Source organism: Panthera uncia (genome assembly GCF_023721935.1).
Source record: "Panthera uncia isolate 11264 chromosome A3 unlocalized genomic scaffold, Puncia_PCG_1.0 HiC_scaffold_12, whole genome shotgun sequence".
Taxonomy (NCBI): domain Eukaryota; kingdom Metazoa; phylum Chordata; class Mammalia; order Carnivora; family Felidae; genus Panthera; species Panthera uncia.
This window is the reverse complement of record NW_026057579.1, coordinates 28,546,182-28,563,142: the sequence shown is the minus strand read 5'-3', so window position 1 is coordinate 28,563,142 and position 16,961 is coordinate 28,546,182. Positions and strand designations below refer to the sequence as shown.

The 16,961-nt window shown below is 38.8% G+C and overlaps 1 protein-coding gene across 3 annotated transcripts in view; it reads right to left on the bottom strand.

Moving 5' to 3' along the window:
• The window catches only part of NBAS (NBAS subunit of NRZ tethering complex), a 328,333-nt gene that overhangs the window by 251,825 nt on the left and 59,547 nt on the right, over positions 1–16,961 (bottom strand). For all 3 annotated transcript variants that reach the window (XM_049652503.1, XM_049652501.1, XM_049652502.1), the window contains one exon: positions 8,520–8,648. In XM_049652503.1, the coding sequence (XP_049508460.1) occupies positions 8,520–8,648 (129 nt within the window). The remainder of the gene's footprint in view (positions 1–8,519; positions 8,649–16,961) is intronic.

Sequence of the window (16,961 nt, the reverse complement as noted above, 5' to 3'; positions counted from 1 at the left end):
TCACCTGTCATGGGAGCTAAATGCTGAATAAGTGAATCAATTACTTTTTTTTTTTAATGTTTATTTATTTTTGAGACAGAGTGAGACAGAGCATGAATGGGGGAGGGTCACAGAGAGAGGGAGACACAGAATCTGAAGCAGGTTCCAGGCTCCGAGCTGTCAGCACAGAGCCTGATGTGGGGCTCGAACCCACAAGCCATGAGATCATGACCTGAACCGCAGTCGGACGCCCGACTGACTGAGCCACCCAGGCGCCCCAGGAATGAATTATTCTTTTAAATCACTGCACCCTAATTAGAATGGCTAAGCTATAGGAAAATTAGCTTAGTACTAGTATTCCTGCAGCCTCTCAAAGGTGTGGTCTCTTCTGCCATTTAGTCAATGAACACTGTGCACTTATACTGTGAGGAGGAAGAGAAACCATACATTACTGGCCGCACAACTCAAGCAGGTAGAGAGCTAAGAAACAGATGTGAGTGACTATAACCCAAGTTCAAATATAACAGCTGCCCAAAAAGAGGTATAGATAAAAGTGGAGGGGTCTTCAAAGGTTGAAGAGGTCATTTTGAAGATGGCCTCGAGTAAGACAAAGGGGATTCAAGAGGTATAAAGGAAGTAGTACACTGGGTGCTATACGTTCAAGACTGGATAAAATCTGGATATGGCAAATGGGTGCAGGAAGACATTCCAGTCGGCAAACACAGAATGAACAAAAGTACACCGATTTAAAAAAAAAAAAAAAAAAACAAAACACTAAGCTTATTCAGGAAAACAGTGGGTCAGTTTAACTGAAGTACAGGATATCCATTCTAATTATCTGCATTTTTGCTTGTCTTGGGGTTTTGGCGGAAAGATGGGACTCGCGATGCCATTTTTTGTTGTTGAGCTAAAATTCACATAATGGAAAATTAACCATTTTAAAATGAACATTCGGTGGCACTTTGTACGTTCACAGTGCTGTCACTTCCATTTAGTTTCAAAACATTTGTGTCGATCCAAAATAAAACCACTTACCCATTAAGCAGTGACTTCCCACACCCCATCCCCTCAGCCCTGTCCGCCACCAATCCACTTTCTGCCTCAGTGGATTTACCTATTCTGGATATTTCGTATAAATGAATTCATACAACACGTAACCCCTTGTGTCTGGCTTCTCTGCAGTGGCAGAAGGTTCTCAAGGTACATCCATGTTGTAATATGCATCCGTACTTCATTCATTTTTACGGCTGAACACAGATTCACGCTAGATATCTGAACTAAATGTTTATTTTCACAACATGTGGGAGTTGGATGAAACTATCTGCACAGTACATTTAAAAAAGCAGCCCAAACATAACTCTGCTTCAGGCAGAGGTGACCTACCAGACCAGTATCCTGACACAGCTGTGCCGCACTACTCTCAAAGCAGACATCCCCACTGCCTCCCTTCATACTATTTCAACTATTTATGGATGGGTCTCCTCAGGCAAGGGATGCAAGAACAAAAGGAAACTGTTGGGACTACCCCAAAATAAAAGACTTTTTGCACAGCAAAGGACACCATCCGCAAAATGAAAAGACAACCTACTGAATGGGAGAAGTTATTTGTAAATGGCATGTCCAAAAAGGAGCTGATATCCAAAATATATAAAGAAATTACACAACCCAACACCAAAACCAAATAGTCTAATTTAAAAATGGGCGGAGGGGGCGCCTGGGTGGCGCAGTCGGTTGGGCGTCCGACTTCAGCCAGGTCACGATCTCGCGGTCCGTGAGTTCGAGCCCCGCGTCAGGCTCTGGGCTGATGGCTCGGAGCCTGGAGCCTGTTTCCGATTCTGTGTCTCCCTCTCTCTCTGCCCCTCCCCCGTTCATGCTCTGTCTCTCTCTGTCCCAAAAATAAATAAAAAATGTTGAAAAAAAAAATTTTTTTTAAAAAAATAAAAATGGGCGGAGGACACGAATAGACATTTTTCCAAAGAAGACAAAAAGATGGCCAATAGACACATGAAAAAAATGCTCAATTATCACTCATCATCAGGGAAATGTAAATCAAAACCAGAATAAGATCTCTCACCTCACGCCCGTTAAAATGGCTAGAAAAAAAGACAAGAAATAATAAATGTTATTAGGAGCTGTTTCCACTGTTAGTGGAAATGCAAGCTGGTCCTACCACTGCGGAAGACAGTGCGAAGTTTCCTCAAAAAGCTAAAAATAGACAAACCGCACATTCCAGTAATCCCACTACTAAGTATTTACCGGAAAATGAAAGTAAGCAAAGAAAGAAGAGAAAAACACTAATTTGAAGGGACATAGGAGCCCCATATGTTCACTGCAACATGATTTACGACAGCCAGGATATGGAGGCAACCCAGTGTCCGCTGATGCACGAATGGAGAAGAAAGATGTGGTGTATATGCATGATGGAATATTCCTCAGCCAAACAAAAGAATGAGATCTCGTCATTCACATGGCAACATGCACGGGTATTATGCTACGTGGAGTAAGTCAGACAGAAAGACAAATACTACACGATTTCACTCATGTGTGGAATCTGAAGAGAATATAAATTGACTCATAAATACAGTGAACAAACTGGCAGTTGTGGGGATGGGGAGAAATGGGCAAAATAGGTAAAGGGAATTAAGAAGTAACAAAACAAAACAAAACAAAAAAAAGCTGATATTCCCATTGCTTCTCTCATACTGTTCAAACTGGGCCAGACTTCCCATCCTTCAACCCTAAAAACTCTTAACTGTGAGGGGCCCGTGATATGGCCATGCTTTATGGTATCTGAAACACACGCTGTAGGCCGGTGTTTTGAGGGCAGGATGAGCAAGGACCCACGGCCCCTGTGAAAGCACTCCAGGGGTGCTCACTCCTAGTGCCATGTTGATATATTCTCAGAAGCAACCTCCCTGTCACTCCTCTTTGGGTGACATGCCACCTCATGACTGAGAACATCCTACAGTGACAGCGATAGCACTGTTTTCTTCAGTTAGGAATTTTGATTGTTGACTCTCTTTTAACAGCTAGAAGCTAAACATAATGAAGGCCGCTGCCTCCGACAGCATAAAAGCAGCCTTTCAACTGCTTATTCATTCCACAAACGCTTACTAGTATTTTTTATGCCAAGCTCTATGTTAGGCCCCGTGGAACAAACATGTATTCAGGGTCTCTTCTCCAGGAGCTCACAGTTGAGTGAAGCTGTGAGGACAGCTGCGGACTGTGTCAAGATCAATCACATTAATTGTCATCTTCCCACTTATCTTTCATTGATTGATCCATTTAACAAAATCTGTCCAATACCTACTATTGTGGCAAAGAGCAAATTGTAGGAGAAACAAAACTTATCTTTCCTATTTTATCATAGGATGTACAAATAGAAAAATGGTAAAACTTCTTCAGACAAAAATTAAGGCCAAAAATGAGATGGAAATATACAAACATAACATATGGGAAATGTTTGAAATGAAAATCACTTTAGCAATTTAGCAATTTTACTATATTCCACACATGAACAAAACTTAATACTCACAGATTTCTAGCCAGATGGATTTTCATACTGACAATGAAAGCTGAAGTATTTAATCAACTCACAACTGGGTAGAAGTAAATCAGAATAGGCACTTCCACAACTATCTTTAATCATTAGATTTTATAGAGAAAATACTCAATTACACAAAGCATATTATGAAAACTAATAAAGTAGTGAATTACATGAAGAAAGCCCCAGATGAGCTGAATTCACGATTTGGTAAAAGAGACTACAGTTGTATAGGGCAACAGTAACACTAGCTTCTTCTCAGACAATGTTTTAGCTAAAATTATAAGCTGGCTCTATGCTATATGTTACCATATAATCTATTTTAAACATACTGGTTTGGCCATTTCATTTCCTAGAATAGCAGTAAGAGAGGCAGAGCCCTGTCCTACCCTGCTGACCCGAGGTCCCTTGACTATTGCAGGACGAGTGAGAAAGGAGCAGCTGTTTAAGGGCTCAGCCAGTGATGCGTACACAAAATGACACCAATATATTTGGTATATGACTTATTAATAGTTTCGTGTTTCCAGTGTCTCTGCATAATGAATGCTGAACTCCAGAAGCACCGTTCACAACAACTGCATGGCCTCTCTCCCTGTTTTCCATTAATATCATCACTAGTACCTCACTCACCCAGATAAAAGTCACGATCTAGGGGTGCTGACTTTGGCTCAGGCCACGATCCCACAGTTCATGAGCCCGAGCCCCATATCGGGCTCGCTGCTGTCAGCACAAAGCCCGCTTCAGATCCTCAGTCCCCCTCTCTGCCCCTCCCCTGCTGGTTCTCATTCTCTCTCTTTCTCTCTCTCAATAAATAAATTAAAAAAAAAAAGTCAAAATCTGTCAACATAAGGGCTACAAAAGATACTCTGAAACAAAGGCTTAACCTATGAAGTCCAAGAACCTGAGTCCAACCAGCATCTTGATTCTAATGCAGCGATGCAAGTTTACTTCTTTTTAGCACTATTCCCATCTATTAGAACACAAAAACATTTGTTACTTACTAGGACTGTAGTGAAGCAATTGAAATAGGTTCCTATCACTCAGGGTGGACAGCCAAGCCTTAGTAGACAAATGCTACTTACTCCCAACAATCCTTCCCCCCAGCTGGATTATGAGTCTTTCCTCTGAGCTTATCTTTTCATAATATTAACATGTTGATTTGTTTATAATTCCCCTTGTAAGACTATGAGCATCTCACTGGGACTTACTGCATTCTCTACTCTAAAACTTGGTAAAGATTCAATAAAGAGATGAACTCTATTATTTTATGATTATTATTATGAATACAGTAACAGCTTACTCTTTATAAAACTGTTACACACAAGCTTTATACCACTTACTGTGGTGCACTAAATTTTGATGACTCCCTTCATATAGTACCCATCCAAATCCAAAATGGCCAAGCCAATGTGATGAACTCCCGGGATACAGGTGAAAGACTCAAGCAAAGTATAGTTTTTCAAACCCTTTGTGCTGAAGAAAGAGTTACCACTCTCACATACTCTCCCAGCACATCATAAGTGCTGCGCAGATCTATTGTAAACTTCAGGGCTTGCCAGCGGGAAGCTATGTCAACTATTTACTCCAGTTTTTGGTGATACACACTAACTGGCTCGAGAGTTCAACACATCTGAGAAGGCTGAAGACATCTGTGTTCTATTCACTGGGAAAAAAGATTTATCTCTGTTCTTCTAAAGATCAAATAAATAAAGCCTAATAAATATATTTTCCACCTTTTAAAAACTGTATCTATTTTTGCACGGGGTCATGGGAAGAGCATATACATCAGAGTCAGAGAGAGATGAAATCTCTCTGAAATCTCAACTCTACTGCTTACTTGCTAAATAACTCTGAATACGTGCTCAATAAATAATAATTGAGGTTTTTATTACAGTAAATTTTGTAAAAGCTACAAGAATACTATCTACATGAATCGTGACCAGAGCTACATAAGCCTAAAATGTGTATCAAAAAACAAAAAACAAAAAAAAACAGAGTGTTCTGTGAAAATGAGGAAGCCTCACAAGAATTTATGACAGAATGAAGAACGACAGAATGAAGAAAGGATGGGACAAAAGCAGGGAGCAGGGAGAGGAAAGTTCAGGAAGCAAGTGTGAAGCAGCATAATGATCCAGGTAAACAAAGGAGTTTGCATTTTGACCACACTTTAGAATTTTAAAGAAAAGCATAGATGAAATTAAAGTCTTGCTTTTCAACCCTGGACAAAATTTCTTTTGAGACTAGAATGAGGAGTCTCAAAGCAAGATCTGTTCTATTCAGCTCGTCCTTCCCTGTGCTGAGCGACAGCGCGAGAAGGGCGGGGCTGACCGCCACAGGCCCTGGATGGGATGAATCCGGGAATAAGGCGGTGTGCTGAGCAGCAGGAGAAATAGCAATAAAGGTAGGATTGGGTTCAGTAATTCTCACGAAGCCACTGTTCCCTCAGCAAGGGGTTCTACCACCTACAAAACGTCTGCAGTGATGGCAACCAGGTCCATGGTTTTCAGTTTTGTGAGTCCCAAAACCTGTTTGTTTGTTTCGTTTTGTTTTTTTTTTTCTGGTTTGCTCAGGCATTCGAGGGAAATAATTTATGGCGACCCAATCTGAAAAAAACGGATATATTACCCTAAAAATCGTTCAGTTTGTAATAATAGCTAGAACTGGCTTGAGAATCAAGCTGCATCAACAGACAGCCTCTACAGACTGTGCGGTGGGCGCTAAACCAGAGCCACAAGGGGCGAGATGGAAGCACACTGTGGCACAACAGAACAGTCTAGAGCAATTCCTGATGAGCTGCCCTTCTACATTCTCAAGGGTCAAAGAGTCTCACCAGGGAAACACAGGAGATCAACTTCTGACATAAACCCCTCTCTCTTCCCACCATAAACCTCTTTTGCCATTTTCTAATTTCCTTCCTTTCCTGCCCCATTACTCTTCTGATGGCCTATTCCAAACTACTGGGATATTTACATTTACTCATTCAAGATTTTTAAACAATTTTTTAAATTATTTTAATAGAATCGCTATAAAAATCACAAAAAAATTAATGAATAATATTAATGAGCTAAAGAGTAGCGAATTACAATGATACTGATCGGCAACTAATGACAAAAAAATGTCTAACTACTTAAAAAGTTGAGTGTATGCCAATAAGGGTTACAACAAATGCAATTTATCTTCACAAGAAGGGTATCCAGAATTCCAGTAAACAAAAGAGCATACTAATAAATTTTGCCTAAATAGTCCTTACACTACATGTATGCCATTCTAGAATACTAACAAAATCAAACATTAAGTGTGCTTCAAACTTGATCAATATTTCTATTAGGTGAATGAAATACTTTAAGAAAATGAGTAAACTTAAGAAAAAAAAAAATGCCCAAATGTAAAATATTGGAAAGAACAGAGTCTTTCCAAATGCAAATTTATCACTAGACATTAATAGCCATGAAAAATACATGGTACCTTTTGGATCAGTTATCCAGTGTGCATGGCTAAATATGTTAAACAAATGGTTTTAGAGTTGATCCACTCCACTTCTAGAGGGAAGATATAAATCAGGTTAGCTATCAATTCCGAGGAGAGAAAAACAATGTTCCTTGTATTTAGCTGCTGAGATTGAAGACTGAGGAACCCCTCTTCTGTTTAGAACAAATCGAGATCCAGGGCCAGAGTGAGTGGTAGAGGTGCAGAGAACAAATTAAATTCAAGGTGAGTAGGAACTAAGGGGAAAAAAATCTTGCCAAACTTGTGTATTAAAACAGAAAAAAAGGGGTGCCTGGGTGACTCAGTCGGTTGGGTGTCTGACTTTGGCTCAGGTCATGATCTCACGGTTTGTGGGTTCGAGCCCCGCATCAGGCTCTGCTGACAGCTCGGAGCCTGGAGCCTGCTTCGGATTCTGTGTCTCCCTCCCTCTCTGCCCCTCCCCCACTGATGCACTGTCTCTCTCAGTCTCTCAAAAATAAATAAATGTAAAAAAAAAATTTTTTTAACAAAAAAAATGAAGAATAATAGCAAAAATAAATTTAAGTCTGTGAAAAGTGTAAGAAAATATACAGCCAGTTTCTCTTTCCCTCTGCTATTCTGGGAATAACAAAATGCTCTTTGCTTTTCAAAATTGTTTTAATAGCTCAGATTAACTGATGAAATGAAATTAAAAAGAATTCTGAAAAAAGACATCAATCCATTCAGACCATTCAGGGAAAAGGCTCCAGTCTTAGAATCACAAAACTATCCACCAAAGCTGGTGAAAAGATATTCCTATAGAAAAGGGAAATGGAGAAGTGAGAGGAAAAAAATTAACCCATAAGTACTGAAATGCCAAATCACCATCAGAGGAGTAAAAGATTTAGAACATAAAGTTGTATCTAACTAAGGTCTTTCTTTTCATCTTCACTCTATCGCAATACACAGCATTATATGCACAGACCTTATTTGCCCATCATGATTTTAGAATATAACAAATGATGATTCTGTTACTAAACCACTAAGCCTTTTCATTCTTAAAACCGGTCATTTCAAGACACTAAAAAATTAATAGACTGCATCTTCACTCCCTACTTTTGAGTGAAGAGGTCTCCCTTCAAGCCTTAAGCAAGCCCAATATTATGTTAGTGTTGCAAGATTTGGGGAAGAACTGTAGCCCTTTTAGAATACTGACCCTCCAATTTTTTTACCATATTAGTTGGCTTTTGCTACAAAATTAGTGTCTCCATTCTGTATTTTTATAGTAAGAAAAAAGGAGAAGGGGGTGGACAGATTACAGTCAGTATACAGAATGTACTGCACTACAAATTAAAGTCAGCACACAGTGCTACTCTGTTCTTAATTTATCCTACTATGCTGATGATATTCTAATTTAACTAAAGCTTTGGCATGCTGAGCATGAATAATAGCTGTGAGCTGCAGTCAAACATCAACCAAATGAAACCACTATTGTCAGTACTCACCCTTAAGCGAGAACCATTCTAATAATAATAATAATCAACAGACATACCTGCTCATTTTGATTCCATTCCCCTTGCTGCTTCAGAGACGGAATGGCCCAGATGCTTAGTTTCCCTGAGAAATGAATGGCAGCAAGGAGGGTCCCATCTGGAGAGAGGCTCATCTTAAAGATCCCATCCTATACAATAATATTACAATAATGTCAGATCAAGGAACTTGTAGCTGAATAGAAGTAACCTCCAGAATTTAATAACACTCTTTAGAGGGTGCCATGTCATAAATGATCTCTCATAATAAAGGGTTCCAACAGCTTCATACACTATAAATGTGCTCCAGCATAAAGAAACAGAACTCTTACCCTTAAGGAGTTTTTTTTCTTTTTAACCTATTTTATAGTGTTATAATTCACATATAACAAAAAACCCAAATATATGAGCATTATAAAAACACTCCTTTACATCACACATCAATTACCATGAGTTCTCATTAACTTTTACGGGTTGATATTGACCAGATGGTGAATTTCCTGAATTTGGGGTTCACATTTTCACAAGATTCTATATGTACACAATATCTGGAATATCCTGTCACAGGCCACAAATTTATGCTGTGTGGATGAAAGGGAAGGGAAAGGAGGAAGAAGAGAGTTGGCAGAAAAGAAGGTCCAATGGTGATGGGAACAGAGGTAGCAAGGGGGGAAATGCATTCCTTAATTTAAGGGGCACCAGGAGTGTTTATTTTCCAGATTTCCTGGTAAACATGAGGAATCTAATCACTGCTACAGAAAAATTTTGTTAATACACTGATTTTACATGGCCAAGCACGGGGTGCACAGAGAAAGTCTTGTCTTTTCAAGGCCTACTTGCCCACACAATCTCTCAGTCCTTTCTTGATGAGAAACCAGACAAGCAGGGATGTCCCCTGTTCATCGCCTAAGCAGAAGCAGAAGAATCAAACCAACACTAACTGGACATCTATTGCCCACTCAAGCATTTACTGAAAGCAGGGTCTAAGGTAGTTTACCCACAAATAATAAATCAGACCTAAAAATGACAGCCTACAACTATATGTGTCCTTAGCATTTAGAAAATCTGGCAACACAAGAGTCCACCACCACCTTTTAAGGGTGAGGGTGCTACCCGGTCACACTAGGGCAATAATCAGGTGGGGCTGAACAGCATATGCATGCTTAAAAGGATCATAAGCTTTCCAGTAAGCCAAAGCCCCCACCATTCTTGGTTATGGCCCTACGATTAAGGTCAAATACTAGCTATGATCTGAAACTTACACATGACTATACTAAAAAAAAAAAAAAAAAAGGAGAAAAAAATTATGCCTGGCTCAATTCACCACATTATCTACCTGGTCTCTACAGACACAAGCTTAAGTCCTCAGGTCTACAATGACTAAGGCATATTAGCCAACAAAAGCAAATAGAACAATTGAGAAACACTGCTGGATGAGTACATAGATGAGAAGATTAGCATCCTCTAATCTCCTCACTAAGGACTAAAGTCACTTTAACTGGATATAACACGTCTATCCCAGATTGCCAGAATTAAATGTAAGAAAGATTAAAATACAGGGGCGCCTGGGTGGCGCAGTCGGTTAAGCGTCCGACTTCAGCCAGGTCACGATCTCGCGGTCCGTGAGTTCGAGCCCCGCGTCAGGCTCTGGGCTGATGGCTCGGAGCCTGGAGCCTGTTTCCGATTCTGTGTATCCCTCTCTCTCTGCCCCTCCCCCGTTCATGCTCTGTCTCTCTCTGTCCCAAAAATAAATAAAAAACGTTGAAAAAAAAAAATTAAAAAAAAAGAAAGATTAAAATACAAAAAGAAGCAATAAAAGCAAAAGCACTGAGAGCAAATGTTAACTACATCCCATCCCTTCCTCCGTGACGAAGAGGAGGTCAGGAAGAGAAGACGAAGGGCCTAGCACCTTCCACTCACAACTCTGGTCAATACGCTCCATGGTTTGGCAGAAGGTGGGATCACAAGCATAAATTTTCATTCTCAAGAACTCTCCCTGCATTCTTCAGAGTTTGCAGACAAAGAAACTGAAGATCCCAAAGGTTCAAAAACTTGCTGAAGATCATTCTAGTATAGATAGCAATACCTGAGCTAGATGCCGCCTTCAGTCCCAGCCCAAGTCACTTCCACCACACGGTGACCACTGCCCTCCCCGGTGCCTCAGCCTTTCCAGGAAGCTCCATGCTCCTCGGCAGCAATCATGATCAAGTATACTTTACTGTTTTCTCACCTAAATAATTAGTCACCGGTGGTCTGTATGAGAACTCCCTGGTATTATAAATGCTTCATTAACCAATTAATAAAAGTGCTCTGAAAGCAAATGGGAAGTTGATGAATCTCTTTAACAAAAAACAAACAAAAGTATATTGAATAATGTGAATAATTTAACAATAGCCTTGTGATCTAGAAAATAATAAATGAATATGCTAAATTATCCTTCGTTTTAATCCTTCTCTCCCTCATACCTTCCTTTTCCCTCTGGACATGAAGAACTAAAATGTTACCACTTGCTTTTAAACTGGTGGCTTCTTGAATCCCCTTAAAGTTTCATTTGATACTATGATCTCCTCGCTGAAAACTTAACACTCCTTTCTTGAAGCATTTTGCTGTAGGAATTTGCACTTAGACCCACATGTAGAAACTAGAGTATAACGAATACCCATGGAACCAACAACCAGCTTATCAACAAATACCAACTTTTCACACTTGCTTCACAAACCCTTCCCCAATCACCACAATGTTCTTGGAGGTTTTTTCCCCCCTGGAGTACTGTAGAGCAAATCCAGACATTAGGTGTATACACATTAAGTATGCAGTTCTTTAAAGTCCAAGTTACCCGTTTAACTTTCACATATACGCACAGTGAGAAGACAGTTCTCAGCAGCAACCGAACTGCAGCCTGTCAGACATAGACAAGCCACCTATGTTACCTTAGAAACACGATGTTTTCCTTCTGAAATAAAAACTCTATTTTATTTGTAGAAACATTGCAGAGCGCCTATAGCACACAAAGTATCTCTGGCTCAGGGAATAATTTATTTTCCTGACAGTAGCTGTTACACAAGATCTAAAGCCACAGTCAGAAAATCCAGGCTAAAGTCTGTGAACCGAGCCTGCAGTATTTGGAAGTCAGAATGTTTCTTGCTTGGCTGGGGAGAGAATTTCTTTCAAATTATTTATTTGTAAATAAGAGGAAATGGCTTTTCAATCAACTGCACATCACACTAAAAGTAAACCTCAAACCTTCAAACCATAATTCCTCTTACCGTATTCAGATTTCTCAGCGTAAGTGAATAATAATCGTTCTCTCGTCTTCTCTATTTGAATTAAGTAGTTCCGAAAGCAATATAATTTAGCTGTAATTTTTACTTCAGTTAAAATGTGTCTGGGTTTCTTTCATATTCCTCAAATATGAACATCATGTTTATTTTAATCATTACAACAGCTGGAATGATGGTCAAGAGTATGTAACTTGGCAGTGAAACGAGGGAAGCCTTTTCTCTGAGAACAAGAACATGACAAGAAAGCCACTCTTGCCAGTTTTACTCAACACAGTACTGGAAATCCTAGCCAGAGCAATTAGGCATGAAAATAAATAAAAGGCACACAAATTGGAAAAGAAGTAAAATTGTCTCCTTACAGATGACATGGTATATTTAGAAAACCCTAAAGACTCCACCAAAAAGCCATTAGAATAAACAAATTCAGTAAAGCTGCAGGATACAAAAATCAACATACAAAAAATGACTACTGTTCCTGTACCCTAACAGTGAACTATCAGAAAGAGAAATTAAGAAAATAATCTGTTATACTAGCATCAAAAAGAATAAAATACTTAGGAATAAATTTAACCAAGGAGGTGAGAGATCTATACAAGAAAGGCCATAAAACACTGATCAAAGAAACTGAACACAAATGGAAAAATATTCCATGCCCATGGATTTAAAGAACATTGTTAAAATGTCCATAGTATCCAAAGTGATCTATAGGTTCAATGCAATACCTACCAACATTCAAATGGCATTTTCCACAAAAATAGAAAAAATAATCCTAAAATTTGCATGGTACCACAAAAGACCCTAAGTCCCCAAGCAGCCAAAGCAATCTTGAAAACTAAGAACAAAGCTCTAAGTATCACCATTTCTGATTTCAAACTACTGTTACAAAGCTATAGTAATCAAAATAATACTGTATTGGTATAAAAACAGGCACAAAGATTGATGGAACAGAAGAGAGCTCAGAAAGAAATTCATGCATAAATGGTCACTTTACAACAAAGAAGTCAAGAATACACAATGGGGAAGGGATACTCTTTCAATAAATGGTATTGGAAAACCTGGATACCCACTGGACCCCTACCTTACACCATATACAAAAATCCACTCTAACCAGATGAAGATGTGGAGCATAAGCTCAAAAACCCTAAAACTCCTATATGAAAACACAGGGAATAAGCTCCTTGATATTGGTCGTGGCAATGATCTTTTGTATTTTTCACTAAGAGCCAGGTCAAAAAAGCAAAAATAAATAAGCAGAACTACATCACACTAAAAACATCTGCACAGCAAAGGAAACCATTAACAAAATGAAAAGACAATTTATGGAATGAGAGAAAATATTTGCAAGCCACATATCTGATAAAAATATCCAAAATGTACAAGGGACTCCTACAACTCAATAGCAAAAAAACACAAACAACCCAATTTAAAAATGAGCAAAGCATCTGAATTGACATTTTCTAAGTAAAAAAAAAAAAAAAAAAAAAAAAAAGACATACAAATGGCTAACAGGTACATGAAAAGGTGCTCAACATCACTAATCATCAGGGAAATGCAAATCAAAACCACAATGAGGTATCACTTCACACACATCAGGATGGCTATTATGAATAAGAAAAGGCAACCAATGCTGGTGAGGATGTGGGGACACAAACACACAAACTGTCAATTGGCCTTTAAAAAGGAAATCCATGGGGTGCCTGGGTGGCTCTGTCAGGTTAAGCATCCAACTTCAGCTCAGGTCATGACTCATGGGTTCATGAGTTCAAGCCCCACGTCAGGCTCCATGCTGACAGCTCAGAGCCTGGAGTCTCCTTCGGGTTCTGTGTCTTCCTCTCTCTCTGCCCCTCTCCTGCTTGCACTCTGTCTCACTCCCTCTCTCAAAAATAAATAAACATAAAAAAGAAGAAGAAGAAGGAGGAGGAGGAGGAGGAGGAGGAGGAGGAAGATATCCTGTCATTCGTGACAACATGGATGTAGCTGGCTGGCATTACACTAAGTGAAATATGTCAAACGCAGAATGACAAATACTGAGTATCACTTATATGTAGAATCTTTAAAAAAAAAAAAAAAAATCAAACTCCTAGAAACAGATAGTAGAAAACTAGCTGCCTACCAGAAGCGGGGGAGTGAGTGGAGGAAGTTGGGAGAGGTTGGTAAAGGGTGGAAACTTTCAGTTACAAGATGAAGAAGGTTTGCAGATCTAATGTATAATATGATGACTACACTTGATAACACTGTATTATGTAACTGCAACTTGCTAAGAGAGGAGGACCTGAATGGTTCTTACACACACAATAAAAATATAAATATGTGAGGTAGTGGATGTGTTAACTCGATGGGGGAAAAGCTTCATTTACATATATGCAGATCCAATCATCACATTATACACTTTAAATATCTTACAATTATACCCCAAAGAAGGCGAGGAAAAGATGGGGCGCTTGGGTGGCTCAGTCGGTTAAGCGTCTGACTTCGGCTCAGGTCATGATCTTGAGTTCAAGCCCCGTATTGGGCTCTGTGCTGACAGCTCAGAGCCTGGAACCTGCTTCGGATTCTGTGTCTCCCTCTCTCTCTGGCCCTCCCCTGTTCATGCTCTGTCTCTTAATAATAAATAAATGTTTCAAAAAATTAAAAAAACAAAAAAAAGGTGAGGAAAAGAAAGAAAATGATGAATTTCACTTACTGCCTGCTTCAGTCTACTCTATTCCATGAGTATCTACTGAAAGGCAGTCTTACCTTGTAAGTTACAATGGAACAAAGGAAGTTGGTTGACAAAGATCATTTGCATGGTCTTCTTTCACCATGAATTCATCTATGACCCTTTTAATTGAGCATATTATCAATTCTATTTACCTCCTTGTATCAAAATCTCTTCCCACAGCTTTCCAAAAGATACTTTCCTCTTACCTCACTGAATCTCTTGTGTAGCAATGTGATACCAATACTACTGAAATTAATAACATGAACAGGATTTTAACTTTCACCTCTATTTCTCATTTATTAAACTACTAGCTCAAACGTCCATTTGATCTTTTGTTAATTAAAAACACTAATTAAAGCCTCTACTACTGGCAGCAATAGAGTAGGAATTGTGTCTTCTCTCAAACACTACAATAAAACCTTTAACTGTCCTTTCTAAGAGAGTAATTCTTTTAAATGTTAAATATCAGATCTTAGCACTGAGAGAGAGTGCTTTAACTTACCTAACTTTCTTCAACTGCATATCTACACAGAACAATTAAAAATGAGTGATTTCCTATTTCATTACACCTTTCAAATGTACACGCTACATGAAAATTAAAGTACTGAACTCTAGTACATACATTCAAAATGTTCTGAATTACTACATAGTCTTAAAGGTGAATTCGTAAGTGCTGCTCTTCCCACATTCAACATGAATAAACATATCCAGTAATACAGACTATATGCCAGGTATGTCTGACACTGTGGGAAGCTAGCAGCAAGCAAAACATAAATCCTGCCCTTAAGAAGTTGAGCTCATATTCTTGCCCACTGTGGTTTAGAAGTCTGACCTCCCTAAATAAATAAATAGATAGATAGATAAATAAATAAATAAATAAATAAATAAATAAATAAATCATCCCCAAATGCCTGGTTAACAAACCTGGGGCTAGTGAGCAGGGGGAGACACTGCAAAAATACATAGGAAATAAAAAGCCCTTGGGAAAAAAATTTTCCAAGACAACATTCTTTATAAAAGAACACACAGAACTCTTATTATTAATATACTCTTTGAAAGGTAATACTATATGCCAAATAAAACTAGTGTCTACAGCCCAGCAAACTGGAATGTTCCAGCACTGCCCTCTGACACTTCCAGGACTTGGCAAATGCCGCTACCAGGCTGGAAATGTCCAGTGTCCCTCTTTCTGTGTGAGGAACCCTCACTTCTAAATTGAGTATCCTCTCCAGAATGAAAGGCTCCCTCTTTGTGCACCTCAATGGTACTTCATATTAACTTATAGAAGGGGTTATAAAATGCATAATACTGTATTATTTCCCAGCTGCTTCTGTAAGTGTCTCCCCCACTACACTGAGGGCTGCTTGAGGAAGTGCAATGCATTTTATTCATCAATTTATTCTCAGCTCTAACATTATGCCTGGGCTCAAAGTGAGTGCTGACTGACTGAAAAAAAAAAAAGAATAAACACTGAAATGACATATAATTGCTTTAATAAAGTCAACAGAATTTTAAAAGTGAGTCATTTAAGATTTGTTAAAGATAGTAATTTAGATAGTATTAAAGAGAATGCAGAAAGAATGCAGGAAGAAAAAGTAAAATAATGCTATCATGCACTAAAATGGTAACAGATCAACAGCAGCGATACAGAGAACTAAGTCCATGGCAGAGGCCAAGCCATTTGATCTGTCATATGTTTCTTCATCTGCAAAATGAAAACAAACTCCATGAAATGCCTGAAGAGAATGCTAACTGGAAAACAGTGCCACCATATGGGGATTCAACGTGAAAGTGACTTTCCAGACATCAACAGCAGTGGTACTGCTCGCTTTTGTAGAGACAATGCCAAAACAATCCAGAATGCATGACTTAGTTGAAGTCAATGGCAGAGAAAGAACTCAAACTTTAAATATATTAAATGCAAATGCAGCACCAGAATGCTCATCTGATTTCTCAAGATTTCTGTACTTTTTGCAATTTCCCTTGGGTAAGTAAAGAAATTGAAGAAACAGAAAAATGAGGCAGTTTGAGTCACCCCAAAACAAAAAAGATAAGATCCGATGCTTCCATATAGGCCAAGACTCTCATGAGAGCAAGACAGAGAGAGTGAAGTAACCATCTCCATCAGAAGAACCATCTCCATCTCCATCTCCTAAGCACCTCACTCACATCAGGAGGAAACTGACAAACATCCTTGTCAAGGATCCATGCATCTCTTGGAAAACAGTATAAAATGGTTTTTGAAGCCCAGAATCAACATGGCTTGCTTTTTCTTGGAGTTTCAATAATCTCAGATTTAAAAAAACAAACAAACAAAAAAGGATATATTATGGACAAGGAAGGAAAATTTGCAAGTAAGATAAAATTTTAAAAAAAAACTTCAAACATATAATGGTTCCAGGAGATTTGTCTTCCATTCCCAAACTCAAGAGGACTAAGTTCATTCTTCACCCTTTTTTTTTTTTTTTCAAATCTTCGTTATT